At 37.8% G+C, this 25964-nt stretch overlaps 1 protein-coding gene across 1 annotated transcript in view; it reads right to left on the bottom strand.

Moving 5' to 3' along the window:
• The window catches only part of ZNF804B (zinc finger protein 804B), a 630956-nt gene extending 608007 nt beyond the window's left edge, over positions 1-22949 (bottom strand). The window contains exon 1 of the mRNA XM_033193158.1: positions 22302-22949. Within this exon, the coding sequence (XP_033049049.1) occupies positions 22302-22409 (108 nt within the window). The 5' untranslated portion in view covers positions 22410-22949. The remainder of the gene's footprint in view (positions 1-22301) is intronic.
• Positions 22950-25964: the final 3015 nt, after the last annotated feature.

Here is a 25964-nt window from a genome sequence, read left to right as displayed (position 1 = left end):
AGGTTCCTGCATGGTTGGTCCTCACCTATCAGCCTTTGCTTTCTTGTTGCCCCTCGGCCTCTGAGCCAACCTCCAAAGAGCCATTCCTTGGGTCTGACTCCTCATTCTTCTTGTCTCAGATTAGGCATCATTTACTCTGGGAAGTCTTACTCAACTCTAGGACTAGGTAGGGTCACCCTGTTATAATCCCTCTTTAGCATCAGTTACTTATCTTCACAAGAATTTCAAATTCTTATACATTTTTATATAAGGTATTAGGAAATAAAAATCTGTTTGTTGCCTATCTTCCTTAGTTTCCACTAACACAGACAGCATGTCTGTTGTGTTGACTTCACTATCACCAGTACCTGTAACAGTACCCAGTATACAGTAAGGACCCCAAAATGTTTGTGAAAACCTACTATCTGAATTCCACCAGCTTCAAGGCATAGCCATAATCCCCCTGAGAGATTTTCACTTGGAACCTTGGTGACAGGGTCTTCCACACAGAGCAGCACAGAGCTCTTCCACCCAGTGCCCTTTCCTTTAAGTCCTCATTTCTCTATTAGGAGCTTCCTTTTTGTGGTTTGCACAATTTAGAGGGCCCTAAACCTACCCCATCAAAGCAGAACCTTACAGCAACACTCATCTTCAGCTCCCATTATTCTCTTCAGTGATCTCCTGCTTTTTCTTTCAGAGACCCAACACCTGAGGTATTAAGTTAAGAGAATTGTTTCCAGATCCTTTATTCACATTGAAGAATAAATACTTAGTAGGATGAATAGATATCTCTAATGTATATTTGCATTTAGCAGCATCTAAATTGAAATGTCTGCCATCGACCACCAGGAACAGAGAATTCTCCATGGAGTAGAAACAGAACCTTCACTATGGACAGGGGCCAACTGTGCCTCTCTTACACACAGATACCCAAGGAAAAAGAGATACTCAGGCCCTCACACTAGACCAGGTCCAATCTAGTGCTCTAATGCTTTCTTTCCTCTCAGTCTTACATCTAGAACATTCCCTCAGCCCCTCACTGCTCACACTTTTGGTACTGGCCCATAGGCTGCACCACACAACCAAACTAAGAGGATTAACAGGAGCCCTTCAATTTCTGTAATCCCCTTGGTCACTTGGAGGTAGCTGAAGTTTCAAAATTAGAAAAAAAAAAAAAAACCTTAAAAACAAAAGAGCAAAACTGAAAAGTCTCTAGATAAAAATTTAGAATTGTATAGATCTAAATTAATTTTAAACTCTGACCTAAGTGCTTTGTGCATGAGTCAACTGACCCATGACAACAGACGTAATTATCTCAGTCCATCCATTTGAGATGCCCCTTACCTCACTTTTTTCTTTTTTCTGTTTTACCCAAAGGAGTTTGGTCACTGATACAGTTTGGATATTTGTCCCCACCCAAATCTCATGTTGATTGTAATTTCTAACGTTGAAAGTGATGCCCAGTAAGAGGTGATCGGATCACAGGGGCGGATCCATCATGGCTTTGTGCTGTCTTCATGATATGAGTTCTCAGGCGATCTGGTCATTTAAAAGAGAGTGGTATCTCCCTCACCCCCTTCTCTTGCTCCTCCTCTGGCCATGTGACATGCGGGCTCCCACTTTACCTTCCACCATGATTGTAAGCTTCCTAAAACCTCCCAGAAGCCAAGCAGATGCCAGCACCATGCTACCTGTAAAGCCTGCAGAACCATGAGCCAATTAAATCTGTTTTCGTTATACATAACCCAGTCTCAGGTATTTCTTTATAGCAATACAAGAACGACCTAATACAATCATTTATCAAAGTGGTGTTATTTCCCAGGATTATTTGGTTTATGGGAAACATATCTTCTCTTCCCACAATGTGATTTATCATTCAGTTTTGCTACATGGCCAGCAAGTGTCTGACAGACAATATACTCTTAAAAAATACTTGTTGAATATATGATTGATTTACTGACTGACTGACTGAATGAATGAATGAATGAATGACTTTGACTCCCCAGTTTAAATATTTTTGTTTTTAATTCTAGAACTATTTGGTTTATTCCAGATGACCCTTCTATATCCAGGTTTCTGCCATACATACTGCTAATTCCTGCTTTACTCTTTAAAGTGGTCCTCCCCTCCTCCTTGAGCACTTAGCTCAGGGGAAAATTTCTTGTGCTTTCTTGAATGTACCCACTCAGGAGTTCCTGAGGGCTGAGCTCCCAAGGTCACTTTAACATTTTTCATAAATACTGCAAACAGAATGAAACTAATACATAATGAATGTCTAGAGATGGAATTAATTGTCAGTGTATCAGATAGCTAATTTAATTACTCCAGGTAAGACGTATGAATTTTAAACATGTTTTAGAAACAGCAGCTGCTTCCGTTTCGTGGTCCATCTAAGTGTTTTTCAAATCAAAGTGTTCGGGGCTTATGCCAAAAGCACCTTTCCTGCCGAGATACAGAGGAAAAGAAAGAAACTTTCACCATTCAAGACTTTTCTCCCACCTTTAAATAAAGTAGTTCTGCTTATGTCTATTTTGCCTGGCTCCTAGAATTTCCTTTGAACAAAGAATATCATAGCTTTAAAAATAAAACAACCACTACCTGAAATACACTGGTCAAGTATTAGTGAGTTGTTTCCAAAAAGGGGAGTAAGAAATTTTGAGTTTGCAGTTCCTTCCTTGCCTCATCAAACACAGCACTCATCAAGATCAGAAATTAAATCCTAGGGCTAACCTAATATTTGTGACTTAATGAAGAATTTAGAACTTCATGTACCCAAAGTTGTCATACAATGAGATCACATGTTGTATTCCAGTTACTACGTATTTGGTTTACTTCTAAGACCTTCAGACTTAGGAATGCTTATGTACTATATAAATCCACCCAAGGCCACTCTTTATGAATATTTTAGGCCAATTATCATTTCTGTTTAACTGTGCTTTCTCACCTTCTGTATTCCCTGTGGAAGACTGGTTTGCTTTATCACTCCAGGGGTGGAATGCATCCTGACGATCATAGAGATTTAAACAGAGTGATATACAAAAACGAAAACAACAAATCCACAGTAAAGTGACCTGCTATTGGAAGAAACACAGAAAGAAGATTTATTGTTTTTTAGTAATTTTCCTTTAAAACACAATTTCACAAATCTTCTTTCAATGATGATAGGAAAGCAAATCATCAGTGGTGGTCACCAAGGATTCTTCCAGGGATATTATACACACTTCCTAAATGTATAGTATGTAGCACATGAATATTGAAAGAAGAACATTAAATGTGGTTTAAAATACATGATCAATTCTTTAAATCTATTTAAATTCATTAAAGTCAGCATTGTTTGGGCTTTATCTACAATCTTCTTGGCAATAACCCCGTTTCCATAGTGACAAAAATTTGTATTTTATCTTCATGCATGCTTGTGGAAGTATAACAACTTTTGTAATAAAGGTCACATATTATTTGCACATAAATTTCATTTTTCTGAGAAGTCCAAGCTACAGGTTTCTTTCCTTTAATCATTTATTGCTGTCTTGCCATTACATACATGATTCACATGTCCTCTCAAATAATGACAACTCAACAAAGGGCCATTCCTAACCACTTGAAAAGAGTTCTAAATATACATGATGATCAGATCTTTGAATATTGACATGTGATATTAAGGAAAAGATAATGAAATACTTCACAGATGTCACCCTTCATATAATATATGTGTTTTATTAGCATAAATCCATTCATTTTTGCCTAATCAGTATTCTGTTATTTATTTGTTTCAAATGGTTAGTAAGTTTGCTTTGGCCAAACTGAAACAGAAAAGTGAAGCAACAGAAACATTGTCCAGTTACCTATCCACACCAAGAAATTATGGCTTTATTTCAATAGTTTGCTGTCAGTCGAGCTGCAAATATGTGTGTTATTTACTAAAATTCCTTTTAATATTAATTTTTAAAATAAGAGAGGCAGAGCAAGATGGCCGAATAGGAAGAGCTCCAGTCTCCAACTCCCAGCGCGAGCGACACAGAAGACTGGTGATTTCTGCATTTTCAACTGAGGTACTGGGGTCACCTCACTAGGGAGTGCTGGACAATCGGTGCTGGTCAGCTGCTGCAGCCCGACCAGCGAGAGCTGAAGCAGGGCGAGGCATTGCCTCACCTGGGAAGCGCAAGGGGGAAGGGAATCCCTTTTCCTAGCCAGGGGAACTGAGACACACAACACCTGGAAAATCGGGTGACTCCCACCCCAATACTATGCTTTAAGCAAACGGGCACACCAGGAGAATATATCTCACACCTGGCTGGGAGGGTCCCATGCCCACGGAGCCTCCCTCATTGCTAACACAGCAGTCTGCGATCTAACCACAAGGCAGGAGCGAGGCTGGGGGAGGGGCGCCCGCCATTGCTGAGGATTAAGTAGGTAAACAAAGCCGCTGGGAAGCTTGAACTGGGTGGAGCTCACAGCAGCTCAAGGAAACCTGCCTGTCTCTGTAGACTCCACCTCTGGGGACAGGGCACAGCTAAAAAACAACAGGGGAAGCAGCAGAGGCCTGTGCAGACGCGAATGACTCTGTCTGACAGCTTTGAAGAGAGCAGTGGATCTCCCAACACGGAGGTTGAGATCTGAGAACGGACACACTGCCTGCTCAAGTGGGTCCCGGACTCCTGAGTAGCCTAACTGTGAGACATCCCCCACTAGGGGCAGTCTGACACCCCACACCTCACAGGGTGGAGTACACCCCTGAGAGGAAGCTTGCAAAGTAAGAATCAGACAGGTACACTTGCTGTTCAGCAATATTCTATCTTCTGCAACCTCTGCTGCTGATACCCAGGCAAACAGGGTCTGGAGTGGACCTCAAGCAATCTCCAACAGACCTACAGCTGAGGGTCCTGACTGTCAGAAGGAAAACTATCAAACAGGAAGGACACCTATACCAAAACCCCATCAGTACGTCACCATCATCAAAGACCAGAGGCAGATAAAACCACAAAGATGGGGAAAAAGCAGGGCAGAAAAGCTGGAAATTCAAAAAATAAGAGCACATCTCCCCCTGCAAAGGAGTGCAGCCCATCGCCAGCAATGGATCAAAGCTCATCAGAGAATGACTTTGACGAGATGAGAGAAGAAGGCTTCAGTCCATCAAACTTCTCAGAGCTAAAGGAGGAATTACGTACCCAGCGCAAAAAGAATTGACAGCTAGACTAATTAATGCAGAGAAGGTCATAAACGAAATGACAGAGATGAAAACCATGACACGAGAAATACGTGACAAATGCACAAGCTTCAATAACCGACTCGATCAACTGGAAGAAAGAGTATCAGCAATTGAGGATCAAATGAATGAAATGAAACAAGAAGAGAAACCAAAAGAAAAAAGAAGAAAAAGAAATGAACAAAGCCTGCAAGAAGTATGGGATTATGTAAAAAGACCAAATCTACGTCTGATTGGGGTGCCTGAAAGTGATGGGGAAAATGGAACCAAGTGGGAAAACACTCTTCAGGATATCATCCAGGAGAACTTCCCCAACCTAGTGGGGCAGGCCATCATTCAAATTCAGGAAATACAGAGAACATCACAAAGATACTCCTCCAGAAGAGCAACTCCAAGACACATCATTACCAGATTCACCAAAGTTGAAATGAAGGAAAGAATCTTAAGGGCAGCCAGAGAGAAAGGTCGGGTTACCCACAAAGGGAAGCCCATCAGACTAACAGCAGACCTCTCAGCAGAAACTCTACAAGCCAGAAGAGAGTGGGGGTCAATATTCAACATTCTTAAAGAAAAGAATTTTCAACCCAGAATTTCATATCCAGCCAAACTAAGTTTCATAAGTGAAGGAGAAATAAAATCCTTTACAGATAAGCAAATGCTTAGAGATTTTGTCACTACCAGGCCTGCCTTACAAGAGACACTGAAGGAAGCCCTAAACATGGAAAGGAACAACCGGTACCAGCCATTGCAAAAACATGACAAAATGTAAAGACCATCGAGACTAGGAAGAAACTGCATCAACCAATGAGCAAAATAACCAGTTAATATCATAATGGCAGGATCAAGTTCACACATAACAATATTAACCTTAAATGTAAATGGACTAAATGCTCCAATTAAAAGACACAGACTGGCAAACTGGATAAAGAGTCAAGACCCATCAGTCTGCTGTATTCAGGAGACCCATCTCACATGCAGAGACATAAATAGGCTCAAAATAAAGGGATGGAGGAAGATCTACCAAGCAAATGGAGAACAAAAAAAAGCACGGATTGCAATCCTAGTCTCTGATAAAACAGACTTTAAACCATCAAAGATCAAAAGAGACAAAGAAGGCCATTACATAATGGTAAAGGGATCAATTCAACAGGAAGAGCTAACTCCCCTAAATACATATGCACCCAATACAGGAGCACCCAAATTCATAAAGCAAGTCCTTAGAGACTTACAAAGAGACTTAGACTCCCATACAATAATAATGGGAGACTTCAACACTCCACTGTCAACATTAGACAGATCAACAAGACAGAAAGTTAACAAGGATATCCAGGAATTGAACTCATCTCTGCACCAAGCGGACCTAATAGACATCTATAGAACCCTCCACCCCAAATCAACAGAATATACATTCTTCTAAGCACCACATCGCACTTATTCCAAAATTGACCACATAATTGGAAGTAAAGCACTCCTCAGCAAATGTAAAAGAACAGAAATTATAACAAACTGTCTCTCAGACCACAGTGCAATCAAACTAGAACTCAGGACTAAGAAACTCAATCAAAACCACTCAACTACATGGAAACTGAACAACCTGCTCCTGAGTGACTACTGGGTACATAACAAAATGAAGGCAGAAATAAAGATGTTATTTGAAACCAATGAGAACAAAGTAACAACATACCGGAATCTCTGGGACACATTTAAAGCAGTGTGTAGAGGGAAATTTATAGCACTAAATGTCCACAAGAGAAAGCAGGAAAGATCTAAAATTGACACTCTAACATCACAATTAAAAGAACTAGAGAGGCAAGAGCAAACACATTCAAAAGCTAGCAGAAGGCAAGAAATAACTGAGATCAGAGCAGAACTAGCAGATCAGAAGGAGATAGAGACACAAAAAACCCTCCAGAAAATCAATGAATCCAGGAGTTGGTTTTTTGAAAAGATCAACAAAATTGACAGACCACTAGCAAGACTAATAAAGAAGAAAAGAGAGAGGAATCAAATAGACGCAATAAAAAATGATAAAGGGGATATCACCACCGACCCCACAGAAACACAAACTACCATCAGAGGATGCTACAAACACCTCTACACAAATCAACTAGAAAACGTAGACGAAATGGATAATTTTCTGGACACTTACACTCTTCCAAGACTAAACCAGGAAGAAGTTGAATCCCTGAATAGACCAATAGCAGGCTCTGAAATTGAGGCAATAATTAATAGCCTACCAACCAAAAAAAGTCCAGGACCAGATGGATTCACAGCTGAATGCTACCAGAGGTACAAGGAGGAGCTGGTACCAGTCCTTCTGAAACTATTCCAATCAATAGAAAAAGAGGGACTCCTCCCTAACTCATTTTATGAGGCCAACATCATCCTGATACCAAAGCCTGGCAGAGACACAACAAAAAAAGAGAATTTTAGACCAATATCCCTGATGAACATCGATGCAAAAATCCTCAATAAAATACTGGCAAACCGGATTCAGCAGCACATCAAAAAGCTTATCCACCATGATCAAGTGGGCTTCATCCCTGGGATGCAAGGCTGGTTCAACATTCGCAAATCAATAAACGTAATCCAGCATATAAACAGAACCAAAGACAAGAACCACATGATTATCTCAATAGATGCAGAAAAGGCTTTTGACAAAATTCAACAGCCCTTCATGCCAAAAATGCTAAATAAATTCGTTATTGATGGAATGTACCTCAAAATAATAAGAGCTATTTATGACAAACCCACAGCTAATATCATACTGAATGGGAAAAAACTGGAAAAATTCCCTTTGAAAACTGGCACAAGACAGGGATGCCCTCTCTCCACCACTCCTATTCAACATAGTGTTGGAAGTTCTGGCTAGGGCAATCAGGCAAGAGAAAGAAATCAAGGGTATCCAGTTAGGAAAAGAAGAAGTCAAATTGTCCCTGTTTGCAGATGACATGATTGTGTATTTAGAAAACCCCATTGTCTGAGCCCAAAATCTCCTTAAGCTGATAAGCAACTTCAGCAAAGTCTCAGGATACAAAATTAATGTGCAAAAATCACAAGCATTCTTATACACCAGTAACAGACAAACAGAGAGCCAAATCAGGAATGAACTTCCATTCACAATTGCTTCAAAGAGAATAAAATACCTAGGAATCCAACTTACAAGGGACCTCTTCAAGGAGAACTACAAACCACTGCTCAGTGAAATAAAAGAGGACACAAACAAATGGAAGAACATACCATGCTCGTGTATAGGAAGAATCAATATCGTGAAAATGGCCGTACTGCCCAAGGTTATTTATAGATTCAATGCCATCCCCATCAAGCTACCAATGACTTTCTTCACAGAATTGGAAAAAACGGCTTTAAAGTTCATATGGAACCAAAAAAGAGCCCGCATTGCCAAGACAATCCTAAGTCAAAAGGACAAAGCTGGAGGCATCACGCTACCTGACTTCAAACTATACTACAAGGCTACAGTAACCAAAACAGCATGGTACTGGTACCAAAACAGAGATATAGACCAATGGAACAGAACAGAGTCCTCAGAAATAATACCACACATCTACAGCCATCTGATCTTTGACAAACCTGAGAGAAACAAGAAATGGGGAAAGGATTTCCTATTTAAGAAATGGTGCTGGGAAAATTGGCTAGCCATAAGTAGAAAGCTGAAACCGGATCCTTTCCTTACTCCTTATACGAAGATTAATTCAAGATGGATTAGAGACTTAAATGTTAGACCTAATACCATAAAAACCCTAGAAGAAAACCTAGGTAGTACCATTCAGAACATAGGCATGGGCAAGGACTTCATGTCTAAAACACCAAAAGCAACGGCAGCAAAAGCAAAAATTGATAAATGGGATCTAATTACACTAAAGAGCTTCTGCACAGCAAAATAAACTACCATCAGAGGGAACAGGCAACCTACAGAATGGGAGACAATTTTTGCAATCTACTCATCTGACAAACGGCTAATATCCAGAATCTACAAAGAACTCAAACAAATATACAAGAAAAAAACAAACAACCCCATCAAAAAGTGGGCAAAGTATATGAACAGACATTTCTCAAAAGAAGACATTCATACAGCCAACAGACACATGAAAAAATGCTCATCCTCACTCGCCATCAGAGAAATGCAAATCAAAACCACAATGAGATACCATCTCACACCAGTTAGAATGGCAATCATTAAAAAGTCAGGAAACAACAGGTGCTGGAGAGGATGTGGAGAAATAGGAACACTTTTACACTATTGGTGGGATTGTAAACTAGTTCAACCATTATGGAAAACAGTATGGCAATTCCTCAGGGATCTAGAACTAAATGTACCATATGACCCAGCCATCCCACTACTAGGTATATACCCAAAGGATTATAAATCATGCTGCTATAAAGACACATGCACACGTATGTTTATTGTGGCACTATTCACAATAGCAAAGACTTGGAATCAACCCAAATGTCCATCTGTGACAGACTGGATTAAGAAAATGTGGCACATATACACCATGAAATACTATGCAGCCATAAAAAAGGATGAGCTTGTGTCCTTTGTAGGGACATGGATGCAGCTGGAAACCATCATTCTTAGCAAACTATCACAAGAACAGAAAACGAAACACCACATGTTCTCACTTATAGGTGGGAACTGAACAATGAGATCACTTGGACTCGGGAAGGGGAACATCACACACCAGGGCCTATCATGGGGAGGGGGGGGAAGGAGGGATTGCATTGGGAGTTATACCTGATATAAATGATGAATTGATGGGTGCTGAAGAGTTGATGGGTGCAGCACACCAACATGGCACAAGTATACATATGTAACAAACCTGCACGTTATGCACATGTACCCTAGAACTTAAAGTATAATAAAAAAAAAAAAAAGGGAGCAAGGATCTATGAAAGCGTTCATTTTCAGTGACTGTGGTAGTATCTGATTAGGCAGCCCTACAGTACAGAATAATCAATTCAAAATGCAGAAAACTCATCTAGGACCCCGTGTGTGTGAATTTTTGTATTGCCTTGTAAAACTAAGAACACTCAAGGAAACCAAATTATTAATGCATGACTGGCTCAAAGTTTTCTAGGCATAAAAATGTATTGTAGTCTAGGGAAACTATCTAAAATTTATAAAGAATCTCAAAAATACCTACAGATAAGATTATAATCCATGGTGATAAACCAGACATTTTACCACCAAAATCAGGAACATGGCAAGGATGCCCCTCTCACCATTCCTTTTCAATATTGTACTGCAAATCTTAGCGAATGCAACAGGACAAGAAAAAATAAGTAGAAGATAAACAGATTGAGAAGGAAGCAGTAAAGTTGTTATTGTTCACAGATTGCACATGTAGAATAATTTTTTTAAAAATTGACAAAGTTGACTATCCTGGAACTAATAAGCAATTATAGCAGAATTGAATGATACAAGGTTGATGTACAAAAGCCATTCTATCGCTTTTGTATATACAAGCAATAAAAAATACACACCTCTTATGTACCCCCAAAAATTAAAACTAAAAAATTATGAGAAAAGAACAATTGGAATCCAAAATTAAGTATGCAATACCATGTACATTAGCATTTCCCAAAATGAAGTACTTAGGTATAAATGTAATAAAATACGCAAATAATCCCAGCACTTTGGGAGACCGAGACGGGCGGATCACAAGGTCAGGAGATCGAGACCATCCTGGCTAATACGGTGAAACCCCGTCTCTACTAAAGAATACAAAAAACTAGCCGGGCGACGAGGCGGGTGCCTGTAGTCCCAGCTACTTGGGAGGCAGAGGCAGGAGAATGGCGTGAACCTGGGAGGCGGAGCTTGCAGTGAGCTGAGATCCGGCTACCGCACCCTAGCCTGGGCGACAGAGCCAGACTCCGTCTCAAAAAAAAAAAAAAAAAAAAAAAAAGAATATTAAAAAATAATAATAATAAAATAAAATAAAGCTTCCAGGGCCTGTACTGTGCTCTGCCTACATTCGTGGCATCAAAAAGCTATACACATATGATTAGTGATAAGTTATATATTATTTTATTCTTGAATACAAAAGTTACAAATAACTTTCCATTTATATGTCACTATGTCTACAATATAATTTTTTATTTTATGAAATTATAGCTATTACTTCAATTCATACATCACATTTTATTTAAAACTAAAGCTTTTTTTCCCCCTAGGAATTCACAAATCTATAAGTGGAAGAGTAAAAAACCAAAAGAGAAAACCTTAAAATATCCCATTAAAATGATTCGATTTTTCTGTTTACTCTCTGGATACAGGATGTAGATGGTATGAAAGGGAAACATCTGGGTAAAATAGGCAATATTTAAAAATGTGAGCAGTGTTTTTCTTAATATATGATAGTGTTGTACTGAGTTTACCACCTTATTAAGAATATAAGAACCATCAGTATATTTCAAACCTGCACTACACTAAAATGTGTAGTAAAGCATTTTGAGTTGCATACATTTCAATGTATAAGGAACTAATGCAAGTGATATACATTGCACAGGATGTTCTTTGTTCTCACAAATGTTTAGTCCTTTTTATGTCTTAACAATGAAATTTACCAGCTGTCTCTGAATATTTAACAGGATATTATGTTGAACAGAGAGCTTTTCTTGTTTCCCTACACTCTTGCTTCAAAAAGGCACACTGAAGTCCAGTGAGTAAAAGAAAGAAGAAGGAAGGGACATTTGGGCAGAGATAGGAGACTGGCATTAATTCATTCATCTCACAGGAGAAGAAATCACCTTGATAAGCAGGGAGCTCCCACACCATTGGAAATATTCACCCATGTGACGGTTGAGTGTGGTTGAATTAACAGACTTACTGGCTTAATGCAACATCAATTTATCATCTTATTATAGTCCTCTATATCAGAAGCTCCACTGGACACAAATCAACATGTTAGTAAGGCTGTGATTTTTCTTGAGCCCCTATGGGAGAATCCATTTACTCACCCTTTCCAGATTCAAGAAGTCACTTGCACTCCCTGGCTTGTGGCTTCTTCCTCTAACTTCAGACCCAGAAGCATAGCATCCTCAAAGCTGTCTCTCTGACATCCATGCCTGCCTCTTATGACCCTTGTGATTACGCTGGACTCCACTGTGTGGTCCAGGATAATCATCTCATCCTCTTTAATTCAATCGTAACTGGAAAGTCACTTTTGTCATGTAAGATACTGGATTTGTAAGTGTTGGGGATTCTAATATAAACATATTTGGGGATATCATTAATCTGCCTACCATAGTGATATATTTAAAATATAGATCGGTAGGCGAACCTAGATTGCTAAGGGTCTTTCCAATGTTTATACTCTATAAACAAGACAAATAAATTACCTATCTATTAATAACTGATAAAAAGTTTATTTGGATTAAGAAACTGACCATACCAAAAAAACAGTTTCTCTTCACTCCTAAGAGTATCACTATCTTTCTGTATGTCCACCCTAGTTGACTAAATATTTTAAATAAAATTTATTGTTTAGAAGAAGACCAAGCTTCTCTTACAGACTGTGGTCTCATCCTAACTGGTCCAAGAAGGGACAAGTGCTAACAAAACCTTGCTGAAAAGTATGTGACTGATAAATTCAGACAATTGGAGATTCTTAACAATTATGCAACAATCATCCTGTGGCTTTTCCAGGATGTTGCTATCTCAAAGGCTACAGTGGTCGTTGGTCAGGGAATTATTGTCTCTCTTTCAAAAAAAAGAAAAAGATTAAAAGACACTATTTTTCCTTCTTCTCATGTACCTCCTATAAACTCCTAAATAGGAAAGAACCGATCTAGTTCCTAATTTGTAATTCATTTCTCAGAAGCTATTAAATATGCCACCAATGAAAAAATATGGCTTAACTAGCTCATGTACTAATTACATCAATTTATATATACCAGTCTGCAGTTTCTTGTGGCCTTCAGCAAAAGATGTTCTGACATGCTACATAGAATAAGGCACTCTGCAAATTGAATTGATAGGAGACACTAAATTATACTTAAAGCAGTTGACCAAATGATCTTGCTAGATCTTAAATTGATAAACATTGCCATGAAAACAGTGACCACTTAATCCATCAGTAGAACAGTTTGCATTCTAAAAATTTCTAACTGGGGGAAAAAATCTCTATGGAAATATCTTCTTTGTGGACCTACCACCAGGACAAAAGGGAAAATATTTATACTAATTAAATTTCCATTGAAATCTATTTATTTTCTATTGAAATCATTAAATTAACTAAGACAAGGAAAATTATCCCAATTTGAGTTTGATAAAACTTGTTGGAAGTTTTCCCCCACTACAACATCAGGTGTATATATGCATGCACACATATCAACACACACAATCTGAGTAATAATCATTGTTAATGTTTACCGAACACTCAATGAATGTCAAGCACTAGGCTCAAAACACCATACTAGGAACCATTGTTCCCCACTGTGAAGAAGTTAAAACTGAAGTTAAGAGAAGTTATAAAATTACTAGTCAATGGTAAAACTAGAATTTGAAAATAGGCAGTTTAACTCTAGGGCATTCACTTTTGATCCTCATGTGATATTGTCCCCCATCAGTGGCCGAAAGTAATAACCAAAGAGTGAAATACATTTAGGTATAATATATCATAGAAACGGAACACATAAAAGCCAGTATTTGTAAGTTTTGTTTGTTTGTTTTCTGAGACAGAGTGTCACTCTGTCGTCCAGGCTGGAGTGCAGTGGCGCGATCTCGGCTCACCGAAACCTCTGCCTCCCAGGTTCAAGCGATTCTCCGGCCTCAGCCTCCTGAGTAGCTGGAATTACAGGCTCATGCCACCATGCCCAGCTAACTTATTGTATTTTTAGTAGAGATGGGTTCCACCATCTTGCCCAGGTTGATCTCAAACTTCTGAGCTCAGGCAATCCACCCACCTGGGCCTCCCAAAGTGCTAGGATTAAAGGCGTGAGCCACTGCGCCCGGCCCAATATTTGTAAGTTAATGTTCTTAATCCCTAAATATATACTTAATATTTCCTTAAATTTCACTAATTTCCAAATAAATATATAGCTAAACTGTAGAGCTAGCCCCAATTTTCTGGAGGCTTCTTGAGATGACATTGCATAAGAGGTAGTCACAGCAATTCATTAAGTTTAAGTGGCTTTTAAATCATAAGATAAACATTAAAGTCAATGACTTTAATGGAAATTTCCAATATTCCTCATACCAGCTACACTGTTGTCAAATATATCAGTGGCAATGTCCTGAATGATGAAGAATCTAATAATACATTGTTCATCATTCATTTTTATTCACACATCCGTTCATTCATTCAACAGATATTTATTGAGTAAAATAAAGCAGAAGTTTGCAGACATAAGGATGACAGCAGACTTATCCCAAGGATTTCAATGAAGGTGATGGAAATTGATGGATGTAATGGCAGGCTATAAGAGATGCACTTGACCTGTGAAAGGAAACTCAGGACTAAACTCCTTACTTAAGACTATAAGAATATACAAAATATGGCCCCACAAATGAAGGATAAAAAAAAATTGGTGGGCAGAGGGAACAGCCTGTGCAATGGCAGAAAGGTCTGCAAACATGTCATAGTCAAGAACTCTTCAGTATAAGCAGACAATAGTAGAATCATGTGGAATAATAAACAGTGAAAGCTGAAAATGTAGGTGCAGGCTGAATCATGCACCTACACTTAAAATATTATTCAAGTTTTAAAATAATGTGAATGCAACTAATATGGCCACCTCCATGCCACTTCGTTTCATATCAGATGAAGCAAATGAATAGGACAAGTCTAATTTAAGGCATGCCTCTATCCTCTCTGTCATTTAAAAAAGAGGACCCATGGCCATTTTTGTTTAGAATATGGCATTTATTTCATTCACAAAAAGAAAATGCATATAGCCTTTGCTTGCCAAGGAAGACGTTAGAGAGTATAATTATTCACAGCAAAATAAAGAACTGGAAGGGACATATGTGAGTGGAAAGAGGGGAAGCTGACTGTATTTGTCTGGTGCTGAGGAGTACACAGGACAAGTGAAGTGCTGAGTAATAGCTGTGGGAAGAAGGGCAGGGGAAGAACACTGGTAGGTGGGTTCTGAATGGAGATATGGGGAAAGCTGTAAATTCTGAACTAGAGATGAAAGTTATGTGTGTATGGTGAATAGGGGAGAAACTTGTAAGGTTGGGTGAAAGAGCGTTCAGAATAGCGTAGTTCTTACCATTTGCGAGGGCTAGTATCTCTGGAGTTAGAAGTATATGCCAACATTTATGTGTGAACCAAAAAAAGATATTGAAAAACTTGATAATTATGTGAATGAAATGAATAAGGATTGATGGCAAGAAGAATAGAGAGGAAGAAGATTTTTTAAGAAAAGAAAAAACTGGCAATATCCGTTTCAAAATAAGCTATATTCTGCCTCTTACACCCACACAAAAGTGAAATAAAATTTGCCAAAAGGAAATTGCCAATTGTCAAAGAAAAAAAGAAAACTGGCAGTCCTAATTATACTTGCTAGAAATGAACAAACTGAATAATCTCTATGAATCATTCTCATTGCTGTCCAGTGCAAAATCCTGAGTAGCATCCTTACTTTGGATATTCAATATTTTATTATTGATTTACAACCCAACTTGTTTTCACAACAGATCTAAGTCATCTGAAAGAAACTTTATACATTAAAACAGCAAAATATAAATGTAAACATAATGAGAGCCATTGTAAATAAAATAACAGCTGGACTAGGAACAGGAGATGAGCAGAGATGGGTATATCATGTTGCTTTTAAGGCCAACATCAATCCCTATCCCTTTGCTAAGTCACAGATTTGTCTCTTCCTCCCAGCCAAAGAAGAAAAGAAAATGACTCAACAATATATTTATCCTTTTCTGTGAAAAGAAAAATATATTATCAGTTCTTCAGAAGTATTAGTTTAGAATTTAGATATCAAATTTGAATGAAATAAGAGATTAGTCAAATACATGTTATCTGAGTGCTATCTCAGGAAAATTAATATATTTAGCGAATATTTTAAAAAGCAAATCAAAACCCCCTTTTCTGTATTATTAATTTATTTTTGAGACAAGGTTTCCCTTTGTTGCCTAGGGGCTGGAGTGAAGTGGCCTTATTATGGTTCATTGCAGCCTTCAGCTCCTAGGCTCAAGTGATCCTCCTTCTTCAGCCTTCCAAGTGGCTACAACCATAGGCATGAGCTGCCATGCCCAGCTAATTTTTGTTGTTGTTGTTGTTAGAAATGGGGTCTTGCTTTGTTGCCCAAGCTGGTCTAGAATACCTGGCTTCAAGCTCTGGCTTCAAGGGATCCTCACACCTCTGCCTCCCAAAGTGCTGGGATTACAGATCTTTCTCCAATTTAAATACCATATATTATTTTGTATTTTTTGTCTTCAATAAGTTTAGAGTGCCTTAGCTACAACTGAAAATGCTGTCTAAGGTAGGAAGCAATTTATTTTTCCAGAATTTCCTTCCAAGTTTAGTAAGTACTTCCAAATCAAGAGACTACGTAACTTGGGAATTGGTGTATCGCTATTATCACTATAACTATACTTTTTCTTGAAAACTTATCAAATATTTAATTTCTCTCTTCAGATCTTATTCTGTAAGTAAACCTGATGTGTAAAATCAATCTACAAAAGGCTTTTTCAGCTGTCATTTTATAAGAGTTACTTGAATTTTTATGAAAAACTACATTTGTTACATTCCAAAGGCATTTTCAAGCAAAGCAGCATTTTTATTTCAATTTTCATTCAGATTATTTCTACAAAATATGTTCATATATACCAAAGAATTATGACAATGTATATTTTGAAAAAATCAACTTCACGCTGAAAGGCACTTGATAGTTATTTGAAATATATATCATTCTTCTTGCTCTTTGCTTCCAACACAGCCTAAAACCCACTGGCATTTCAAGCTCTGTTATTACTAACACATAAAAATATGTATTTTAGTGCATATGTGTTATACAGAAAAATTTCACAGTTACAACTAACATAATGTTTTCTTTTAAGCCACAAATAGTTAAGTTCTATGTTAAATGCCATGCACATTTAGCCTACCCATGATACCAACATGTTTCATTTTTATTTTAGTTCCAAATTATGGAGCAGAAACTAAAATAGAGTTCATTTTAATCATATATCTAAAAGAAACTAATCAAGGTATATAAGCCCTCAAATTTTAATTATGAAATAAATGTAGTATAATCTAATATAAGCCACAAATTATAGCACTCAAATACCTATTTGAGTCTTCTTACTATGGAAACTTTCTGAAGTCAAATAAACACAAATTTGTTTAGGTTCTGGAAAGTACCAACTAGCATAAGTGCTAACTGCAAAGTTTTTGAAATCAGTTAGGGGAAAGAAGAAATGGTTGTAAAGGCAATGAGAAGAAAGGAGGTTGCTTTATATGATACTTGACATACAAAGAGAACATGTATTATAAGAATTGTAACGAAGTCGTCTTTATTGAAAACATCTGAAAGTTTCAACATCAAAGGCAGTATTACATATTCATGAATTCAAGAAGTGGATGCAGGTGACTTCTCTACAGGAGGGCATGTCTTCATAATTATATTTGGCACTTGAAAAGTACATCACTTTGAGAACAATTTTGAATGTCTTTAATGTGTATTTATTAAGCATAATGAAAATATACACAATCAGATACTATAGGCATTTAAAAAAAAGGACAAGGGCTTAACTGCACTCATTTCCTTATTTAAGAAGTTCTCTGGATGGACGCACCTTCAAGGTAGTTCATCTCTTCTAGAACTCCTTTCATTTATAGATATACATTTGTAATTTATCAAGGGAATTATGTAGAAGATTTTTGGTCCATTTAAAATGCTTGTTTATTGATATTCCACATCCTTCTAGTCTCTATGGTGCCCCCAGGAATAAGCACTTCTTAAGAAATGTAAACTTATCTAAACTTCAAAAGAGTAATAATAAGCTAAATATGTACCACAGATAAAATATATATCTACCATTATTATTAACATATAATCAATGGGTATCCCAAATGATAGTCTCACTATTAACCACACTACATTCAAATATAAACTTGAGATGCTATTTTAGATTACATAACTAAAAATCAAGTCAAATATATTTTTCTTGTTATGTAGAAGGTATTTGTTTTATTGAATTCAAACATGGTGATAGAACTTAGAAGTTCATGAACACTGAATTCATCTATAGACTGTGTTCTCCATGAATAGCTTAATTATTGATTAAGTTATTAAATTTAATTATTAAATTGAGCAGCCACCACTTCAGAGCAGACCATGTGGACTGGCTTGCTGGGTCCCCTAAGTACTCCCAATTATTAAAACAAAGTTTTACCATTAATATCTTTGATGGTAGAAGACTGTATAATATATAAATAACTTATTTGACTTGAGCACAGATAACAATGTGCATCTATCTATCTATAATGTGTGTATGTGTATCTTATAATGATTTTTAAAGTCATCATGCAGTCATATTATTTTAGAGGTTAGATAGAATAGGAGATAAGCATCATAAATTGTGGTAGAATTTAGAAAATGCACAATTTCTAAAAATAGAGACTTTTATCATTAAGCACCATAAAATCCTCTCGTTTTTCTTTTCTTTTACTTTCTTTAATATATCCCTGGATTTAAAGTAGTATAAACTATCTCCACTCAATTATTTGCATTTTAATTAGGTTTAAAGAGCAGTATGCTATTTTTTCACACACAGTCTCTAAAAAGAGGAGAGATGTAATAGATAAAATGCATCACCATGTTTTCACTTTGAAGATAGAAGCTGAATTTCACTCTGGGATTTTCAGTTTACTGACCTGTGAAAACTGTTTGGGGGTAAAATGCTTTATTTCTCAAACAACTCATTAAGAATTTATTATAACAATTCCTTGTAATGATTCAACATGTTTTCTAAATGAAATCCTTTGAAATAAATATAATCATTCTTTTTCACTTTCAGCTTAATATCATATATTCAGATTTTACAGACATGTGATTTGAACATAAATGTACACAACTACTTTACCTATATAATTGAAGAATTATGTCTATAGGCAAGTGAAATGTTTTATCCATAATATCCAGGTATATTTATATCAGAACTACAAAAGAAGAAATCCTTATTATGTCAAAAAGGGATTGTAGATTTCTCCTTTCTGTAGCAGAGGTAGAAAGTAGTCTTAACCAATAAATTTTTTATTGAATATTAAAACCATGTTCTACATGTAAACAGTTCTAATAAAACAGAAAAATGTGGAACAAAATTAATAGGAGAGACACTTGGATTAAAAGGGCAAGGACCAAAGTTAAAGTACTGGAAAGCTTAGTGAAAGTGAGTTAAGTCAACTAAGAATATCTCTATACTAAATAAACTGAGTTCCAGTGAATGGAAATAATTAAAGTCATTGATGTAGTGGTCAATTTTAGGTCATTCCTGGTACTAAATTTGAAAAAAAGAATAATGTCAGAGTAGCTATGTTTTTTTAAAATAGATGAATATATTTTATGGATCTCTGAGTTTAACATTACATAACTAAAAAAAATCAATAAAGTTATGTCAACCTGAAAATAACTGGGGAATGTGTATTGCTGAATTAAAAAAAAAAAAAAAGATGATCAGAGTTTACAGTTTCATACTTTGCAACTAATTAATAAAGAAGGCAAACATACATTTGCCTAGATTAGGAAAGTTTTCAAATGTGTAAAGGTCTAAGGTCCAGAAGGTAGTGATCCATGTCAACTTAGGGAGAAAGGTTAAGTGTTATGTAATGGGAAGAGGACCTCAACTTGTTGGAAGACTCATCTCGACAACCTGCCAATGACAGAGAATGAATAAACACAAATTTTCACACAGTGCCCAGCTCACATGAAAAACTATTCAAATATTGAAAAAGCCATGCAAATTCCATAATAAAATGTAAAAGAAGACCAAGTAAATCAAATAGTGTGGAGAAAGTACACACATCATTTAATTTAGATATTTTTTGATGATGCATATGTAATTTAAGTACATCCAAATGTGTAAATTAATATTGAAGAGAACCTTCCAGTGAGTCAAAGTGTAGATCCTAGATAGCAAAGTTAATTAATTTGTACTTTAGTAAAAACCAGCCCAGCAGTGAATAAAAATAGTGCCCTGTGGGTGGGGAGTACCTGATGAACCCTGGTCAACCAGAACAGCCATGTGGTCAGTGGGCTGTCTTCTCCCATCCACATTCACACATCTAGTCTCTACAGTGTCAGTCAGGCTCTTGGGAGATGACTGACCAAAGTGGGAGAGAAAGGACACTTTTTGACCATGTAACAGAAATTCCTCTGCAAGCCCTACAGATTTGGGAAGATGAACACCATAGTCTAACCAACTTGAAAAGAACTAAACCGTGTAAGATTATGAAGCAATTCTCCCTTTATACTGAGAAGTCTTGAGGCACAAACAGTACAATGCACTATCCAATTTAGTTTTCCATAACCAAAAGGAGGGCAAGGAAGACAGGCACGGAGATTACTAAAGCGTTGAAAAATAATACCTGTGAGAAAGGCAGAACACTGTAGGATTTCTAGATAAAATGGACCTAAAGAAGAATTTAAAGGATTTAAGTTTGCTGTAAGAAAGATTCTCCTGGCACTGAGTTGTTAAACATTACAGTGGTTTGCTGAGACTGCAGGAACTCCAATTCTGAGAATCTTTAGAAATGGGAAAGATTCAGACCTGCTATTTAGAGGGACTGAATGTGGGCTTTATTCAACTAGAACTCTGCAAGTGCCTGCTAACCCTGTGAGTTTAATTGTTAAGTACTCATATAAACAGTATTTTCCATCTAACAGTTCTGACTCAGTACTGTATACAGTTGTTGGGGGAAACAGTTGCAACCCACTTTTTGTAGTACATAAAAGCATGTGAAGGAATAATTTGTCATGAGGAATCCTAGTGATATCTCTAGGCACTTGTACTTTCTGATTTTAGATTTCTCATGTAAATTACATATAGCATTTATTAATAATCAAAGGTTTTTATAATATGTTGCAGTTCTGAATAATTCATGCTAATGAAGCATTAAACCATGATGGAAAATAACAAACATACAAAAATTAAAATTGGGCAATTTCAGTTTTCCCTCTTGATATACAGACTTAAATACTGTTTTTTATATTAAACCTCAAAAGTTGGTCTTTAAGTTTGGATACTTAGTAACTAGTAGTCCAAAATGTGTGTGTGTGTGTGTATATATATATATGTAAAATATATATATATATATAATATATATATATATATCTCACACACACATACACATTCACACACATTTTCTTGAAACACATTGGAGCCTTAAAACATTAGCTTATAGTATGTACCAAGAAATTAATTAATAATGGATTTAACTCATATAATCTGGATGAAATTATTTTATAAAAAGAATGTGAATAAACTGAATAGTAACTAAATTGAATAGTTTACTAAGTTAAAAAGCAATCACTCTAATTGCATGTTAATATATTTGTATATTATACAATAAACTATCCAACTCAGATTTCCATAAAGAATTCTTTTACTTCCCTTAAAGAATGTGCATAGTTGAGCATTAGATATAATCAAGTTTTCACTACCTATACCTTTCCTTTTGCCAATGATTTGAGGGAAAATCTTTGAGTTTTTCTCATCAAGTAACAGTAGCATTATTAAACTAATCTCAACCAATGACTTCACAAAGCACATTATAACGTGCCACTCAAACTTTCTACACTGCCCAAATCAGCAGATGCATAAGTTGACATAGCACAGAGGAGCTACCTTCAGAGCCCTGCAGTTAACTGCATTCAGTAAATATTTACATCAGTAGCACTATAGATCCTACTGACTGGATTGAAAATACACATGTAAACACACACCCCCTTTCTGAGTCACAGTCTGTCAATAAATTGTATAAACGGACACAATGTACCTCCACACCTATGGATAAGGTTTACGTGTTAGATATCCACCACCTACTCATTGTATCAGGATACTATCTCTCAATATCTTTTCGTTTGCGTTGAGTTGGAACGTTTGTGTGTGTACGTGTGTGCGCGCGCACATTACCAGAGAGGGAGATCCGTTCTTGCAGAGGGGTCCCCTGAAGACTCCTTTAATGCCCCGGTAGTGCCCATTGCTGAGATGTCTCGAACTGATGACCAGGTAACAAGCCATGTGGGTCTGGGCCGAGGCGCAGAGTCTCAACTCCTCACCAGGCGACCAGCCGTGGAAAGCGGGCGGGTTTCTTAGCGGCAACAGCGACTGCCACCTCCCGAGAAGAAGCGGCCAGCAGGACGCAGGGGGAGGCGGCGGCAGCGCGTCCCTGCTCCGCGCCCCGTGTGGGGCTCCTGCTGCCGACAGCTGCAGCTCTGACACAGGCGGTGGCGGCGACAGCACAGAGCAAGGAGGGGACCCAGCAAGCCAGTCCACATGCTGCTCTGACGAGGTGGCTGCTCAACCGCGGGCCAGCGATGTATTTATTTAAGGACAACTTCCAGGGTCCGCCAGGGAAATCAGGAATTCCCCCTCCCCTTTCCTCCCGCCCCCTGCCTTCGCGCCTGGCGCCTGCCACGGGTATGCTCAGGCGCGGGTCCCCATCGTCCGGCCGAGGGTGTCCTGGACTGCGGGCTGCAGTGCCGGGATCCAGCAGCAGCCGCCGCCGCCGCCGCTGCCCGTGCTGGGAGAGTGGCTGGGAGTCCTTGGGAGCGCCAAAGCGCTGCCCCCGCTGCAGTCGGGAGAGGGCGGAGGAGGCGACGGACGGGCCGGGGTGAGGACAGGGAGTTGGGGACGCGGCGACCTGTGCTTGAGGAGGGCAGTTAGCGCTGCGTCTGGGAACTGAGGGCTCGGGGTTGCCCAGGAGGCTCAGGTGTGCTGTGGGGCGAGGCCAGGAGGTGACAGCTGCCGCGGGGAGCTCTCGGGGCTGCGGGACCCGCCTCTCCCACCTCCCGGCCTCAGCCGCCAAGCCCCCAATTCGTCTGCCCTATCTCTGAGCCAACTTTCTGCTGTGTTTGGGAGTCACCTGGGAGGACTGGGGAGGCGGTGGTGGAGGAGACGGGCAGGAGGAGAGCGTTTTCTTTACTCTTTCGTTGCCTGCTGGCCTTCAGCATTTCTTCAGCGCTCTGGCTGACGACGGCGTTGGCAGAAGCAACAGCTCCCCAGCCGGCTGCAAGAATGAGCTGTGCAGCCACAAATAGGGCAGACGATTAGATGTGCCATGGTAGGGAACGCACGGACGAGGAAAGTTTTGGGCAGAAAACTTATATAAGGTATAGAAAAGAGACATGCATGCGTATATGTGCATATACATGCACGTACCCAGAGTTATGAAGATTCACTTACAAGTTTTTCTGTACCTTTAACGAGGCACATATTTTCGGTCTATATAAGACCTCTGTGCTTTCAAAACCCCCAACAATCACTCGCCTCAGAAGTGGTTTTTAACGGACGTTATTTCGTTTACCGTAATTTAAGCCACCAGGGAGCGAGCTGCACTGAGAATTAAAAGACCTGTGCAGAAATGTGCTCTGAAAGGAGAAGATAGCCCTCCCAGAGCTTGGAGACGCCCTGCACTCTCCTCCACCCCGCGGTTGTTTAATGGGGTTCTGCAATCCATCTCTGCCTCACCTCGCCTTGTCTGTGCCTGGGAGAGGGAAAAGGTTCACCTCCTCTCAGTCTGTTGCTTCAGTGCTGGAACTGAAAGATTACCGCCAATGCTCTGAGTATTCTCCCCAGTATTCTCCTCTCCTATCTCCCACAATGCCCCATTCGCATCCCGGTTGAGATTGAGGACCTCTCACAAAAGCAGAAGCAGGTTAAAAGAAAAAAAAAAAAAAACTGTTAATTTTTCCTATTCAGGCAACTCACAAAATTCTTAAGCAAAAAAGGAACAAAAAAGAATCTAATTATAACTTTTGTAGCTACCCAATAAAAGCTTGACATTTTGTTTACATCATTACAATGACTTAATATCCTTAATATTTTATTTAAAAATGCATAGAAGTACATCTACTTTTAGATAGATTTTAAAGGTTTTAGATAGTCTTTTAAAGTGTTTGCAAAGCTTCTGAATATATAAGGTAAAAATGCCAGTTCCTTGCAAACCTTCAGAATAAAAATTACTGAAACTGGGATAGTGCAACGTAAATATTGTAGGAATTGTTTATTTTAAATAAATTGTTGGTAAGAACTTTTGAAATAAAAATAAATTTATAGAGCAGTGGCAGTAGATGCAACAGATCCATCTTCTCCTTTCTGTTGATGTATTTAACATCACATCAATGGCATGTTTAACAACTTAGTGTTTATTCAACTTACAGCTGTAAGGTGTTTCCTGAAGCTGAGAAAAAGTAATATTACTCATGTATAGACATTAGATATATTTTATAGCAAGAAAATAATGTATTTGCAAATAGTAAACTTCAAAAATTGGTGGAATCTTGACCAAAAAATGAAGAAAGTGGACTTTTTAAAGAAGATAGTGTGGCTCAGTTGATAGCTACTATTTTACTCTGGATAAATAAATGTCGGTAGCAAACAGCATTGAGGGCCAAGGCATAAGCAACTTAGAATGGATTAGAAAGATGAATGATGTCACTTCTGTAAATAATAGCCCAAGGGTGCTATGTCTTCTTCATTGAACAAACATACTTCCTAATACTGCTTAATTATTTTTATGAATCAGCCATAACTTTATAAAATGAAAGGATGGATAAGAGTAATCAAAATATAAAATTCAAACACACTATTCTGTTTTATATCTTATTCAAACTATTTGTTAGCCATTCTGACATTCTTTTTCATTAGACTATCACCCTGCGTCTATTTGAGTTTTTTCCAGATGAAACAAAATGATCTACTTTTTATAGTAATGTTTCAGAGACTACTGTAATTTTGCTGAATTTCTTAAAAATTTTTAAATTTTGAAGAATTTTTCCTTTAGAAATGGATAATACAGAATTTGTTCATTTGCCATATTTTAAATATTAGGTTGTCCTTTTCTTTCTAATTTTTTGCCATTCATCTTAAAATATTGAGGCAAAAACTTGGCACATTTGTCGCATTTATCTAGTTTTAAGAATAATTCTAAAAACAAACAGAAAATAAAAGCAACTCCCTTCTTTTCCTTGCCACATTGTGACTGATATCTATCAGTGTGCTGTCTTCATATTTCACAGCTCCCCATTTTGCTAGCATGTATTTTAGATGTGGCTCATCAAATGTAAATAAAAGAAAGATGTGTATATTTATTTACATAGTTGCTAAAGATATCAAGTTGTTCAGTTGTATTAACTTTTCTCTCTACTAAAAGAGATACTTTCTTTCCAACTCCAGTAATTAAAAATTTCCAGTGAAAAGTGAAAGAAAATTGGAAATATGTCTATACTAAATTGGTTTTAGATATAAGTAAAATTCTATTACAGCAAACATTATGAAAAGCAACTATCATGTGCAATTTCACAACGTCCATTTATTTAAAACAATATTTTATCTGATGAGTCCTCATTCCATGGAAGAGGATGTGAATGGCAAAGGGCATGGACTTCAGCCTGTAACCAAGTTGATATTTCCATGTATTTCCAGATTTGTAGTTGTGTCATAGATGATTGACACAGTGAGAAGTCCTCTCTTCCATTACCTTTATCAACATATCTTAAGTATACCCACACCTCTATATCCCCTGACTCCACCTTAGTCCAAACCAGTATTATCTCCTGCTTGGGCCATTGTAAT

Source organism: Trachypithecus francoisi, unplaced genomic scaffold, assembly GCF_009764315.1.
Source record: "Trachypithecus francoisi isolate TF-2019V2 unplaced genomic scaffold, Tfra_2.0 Lachesis_group4, whole genome shotgun sequence".
NCBI classification, from domain to species: domain Eukaryota; kingdom Metazoa; phylum Chordata; class Mammalia; order Primates; family Cercopithecidae; genus Trachypithecus; species Trachypithecus francoisi.
This window is presented reverse-complemented; position numbering and strand designations above follow the sequence as displayed.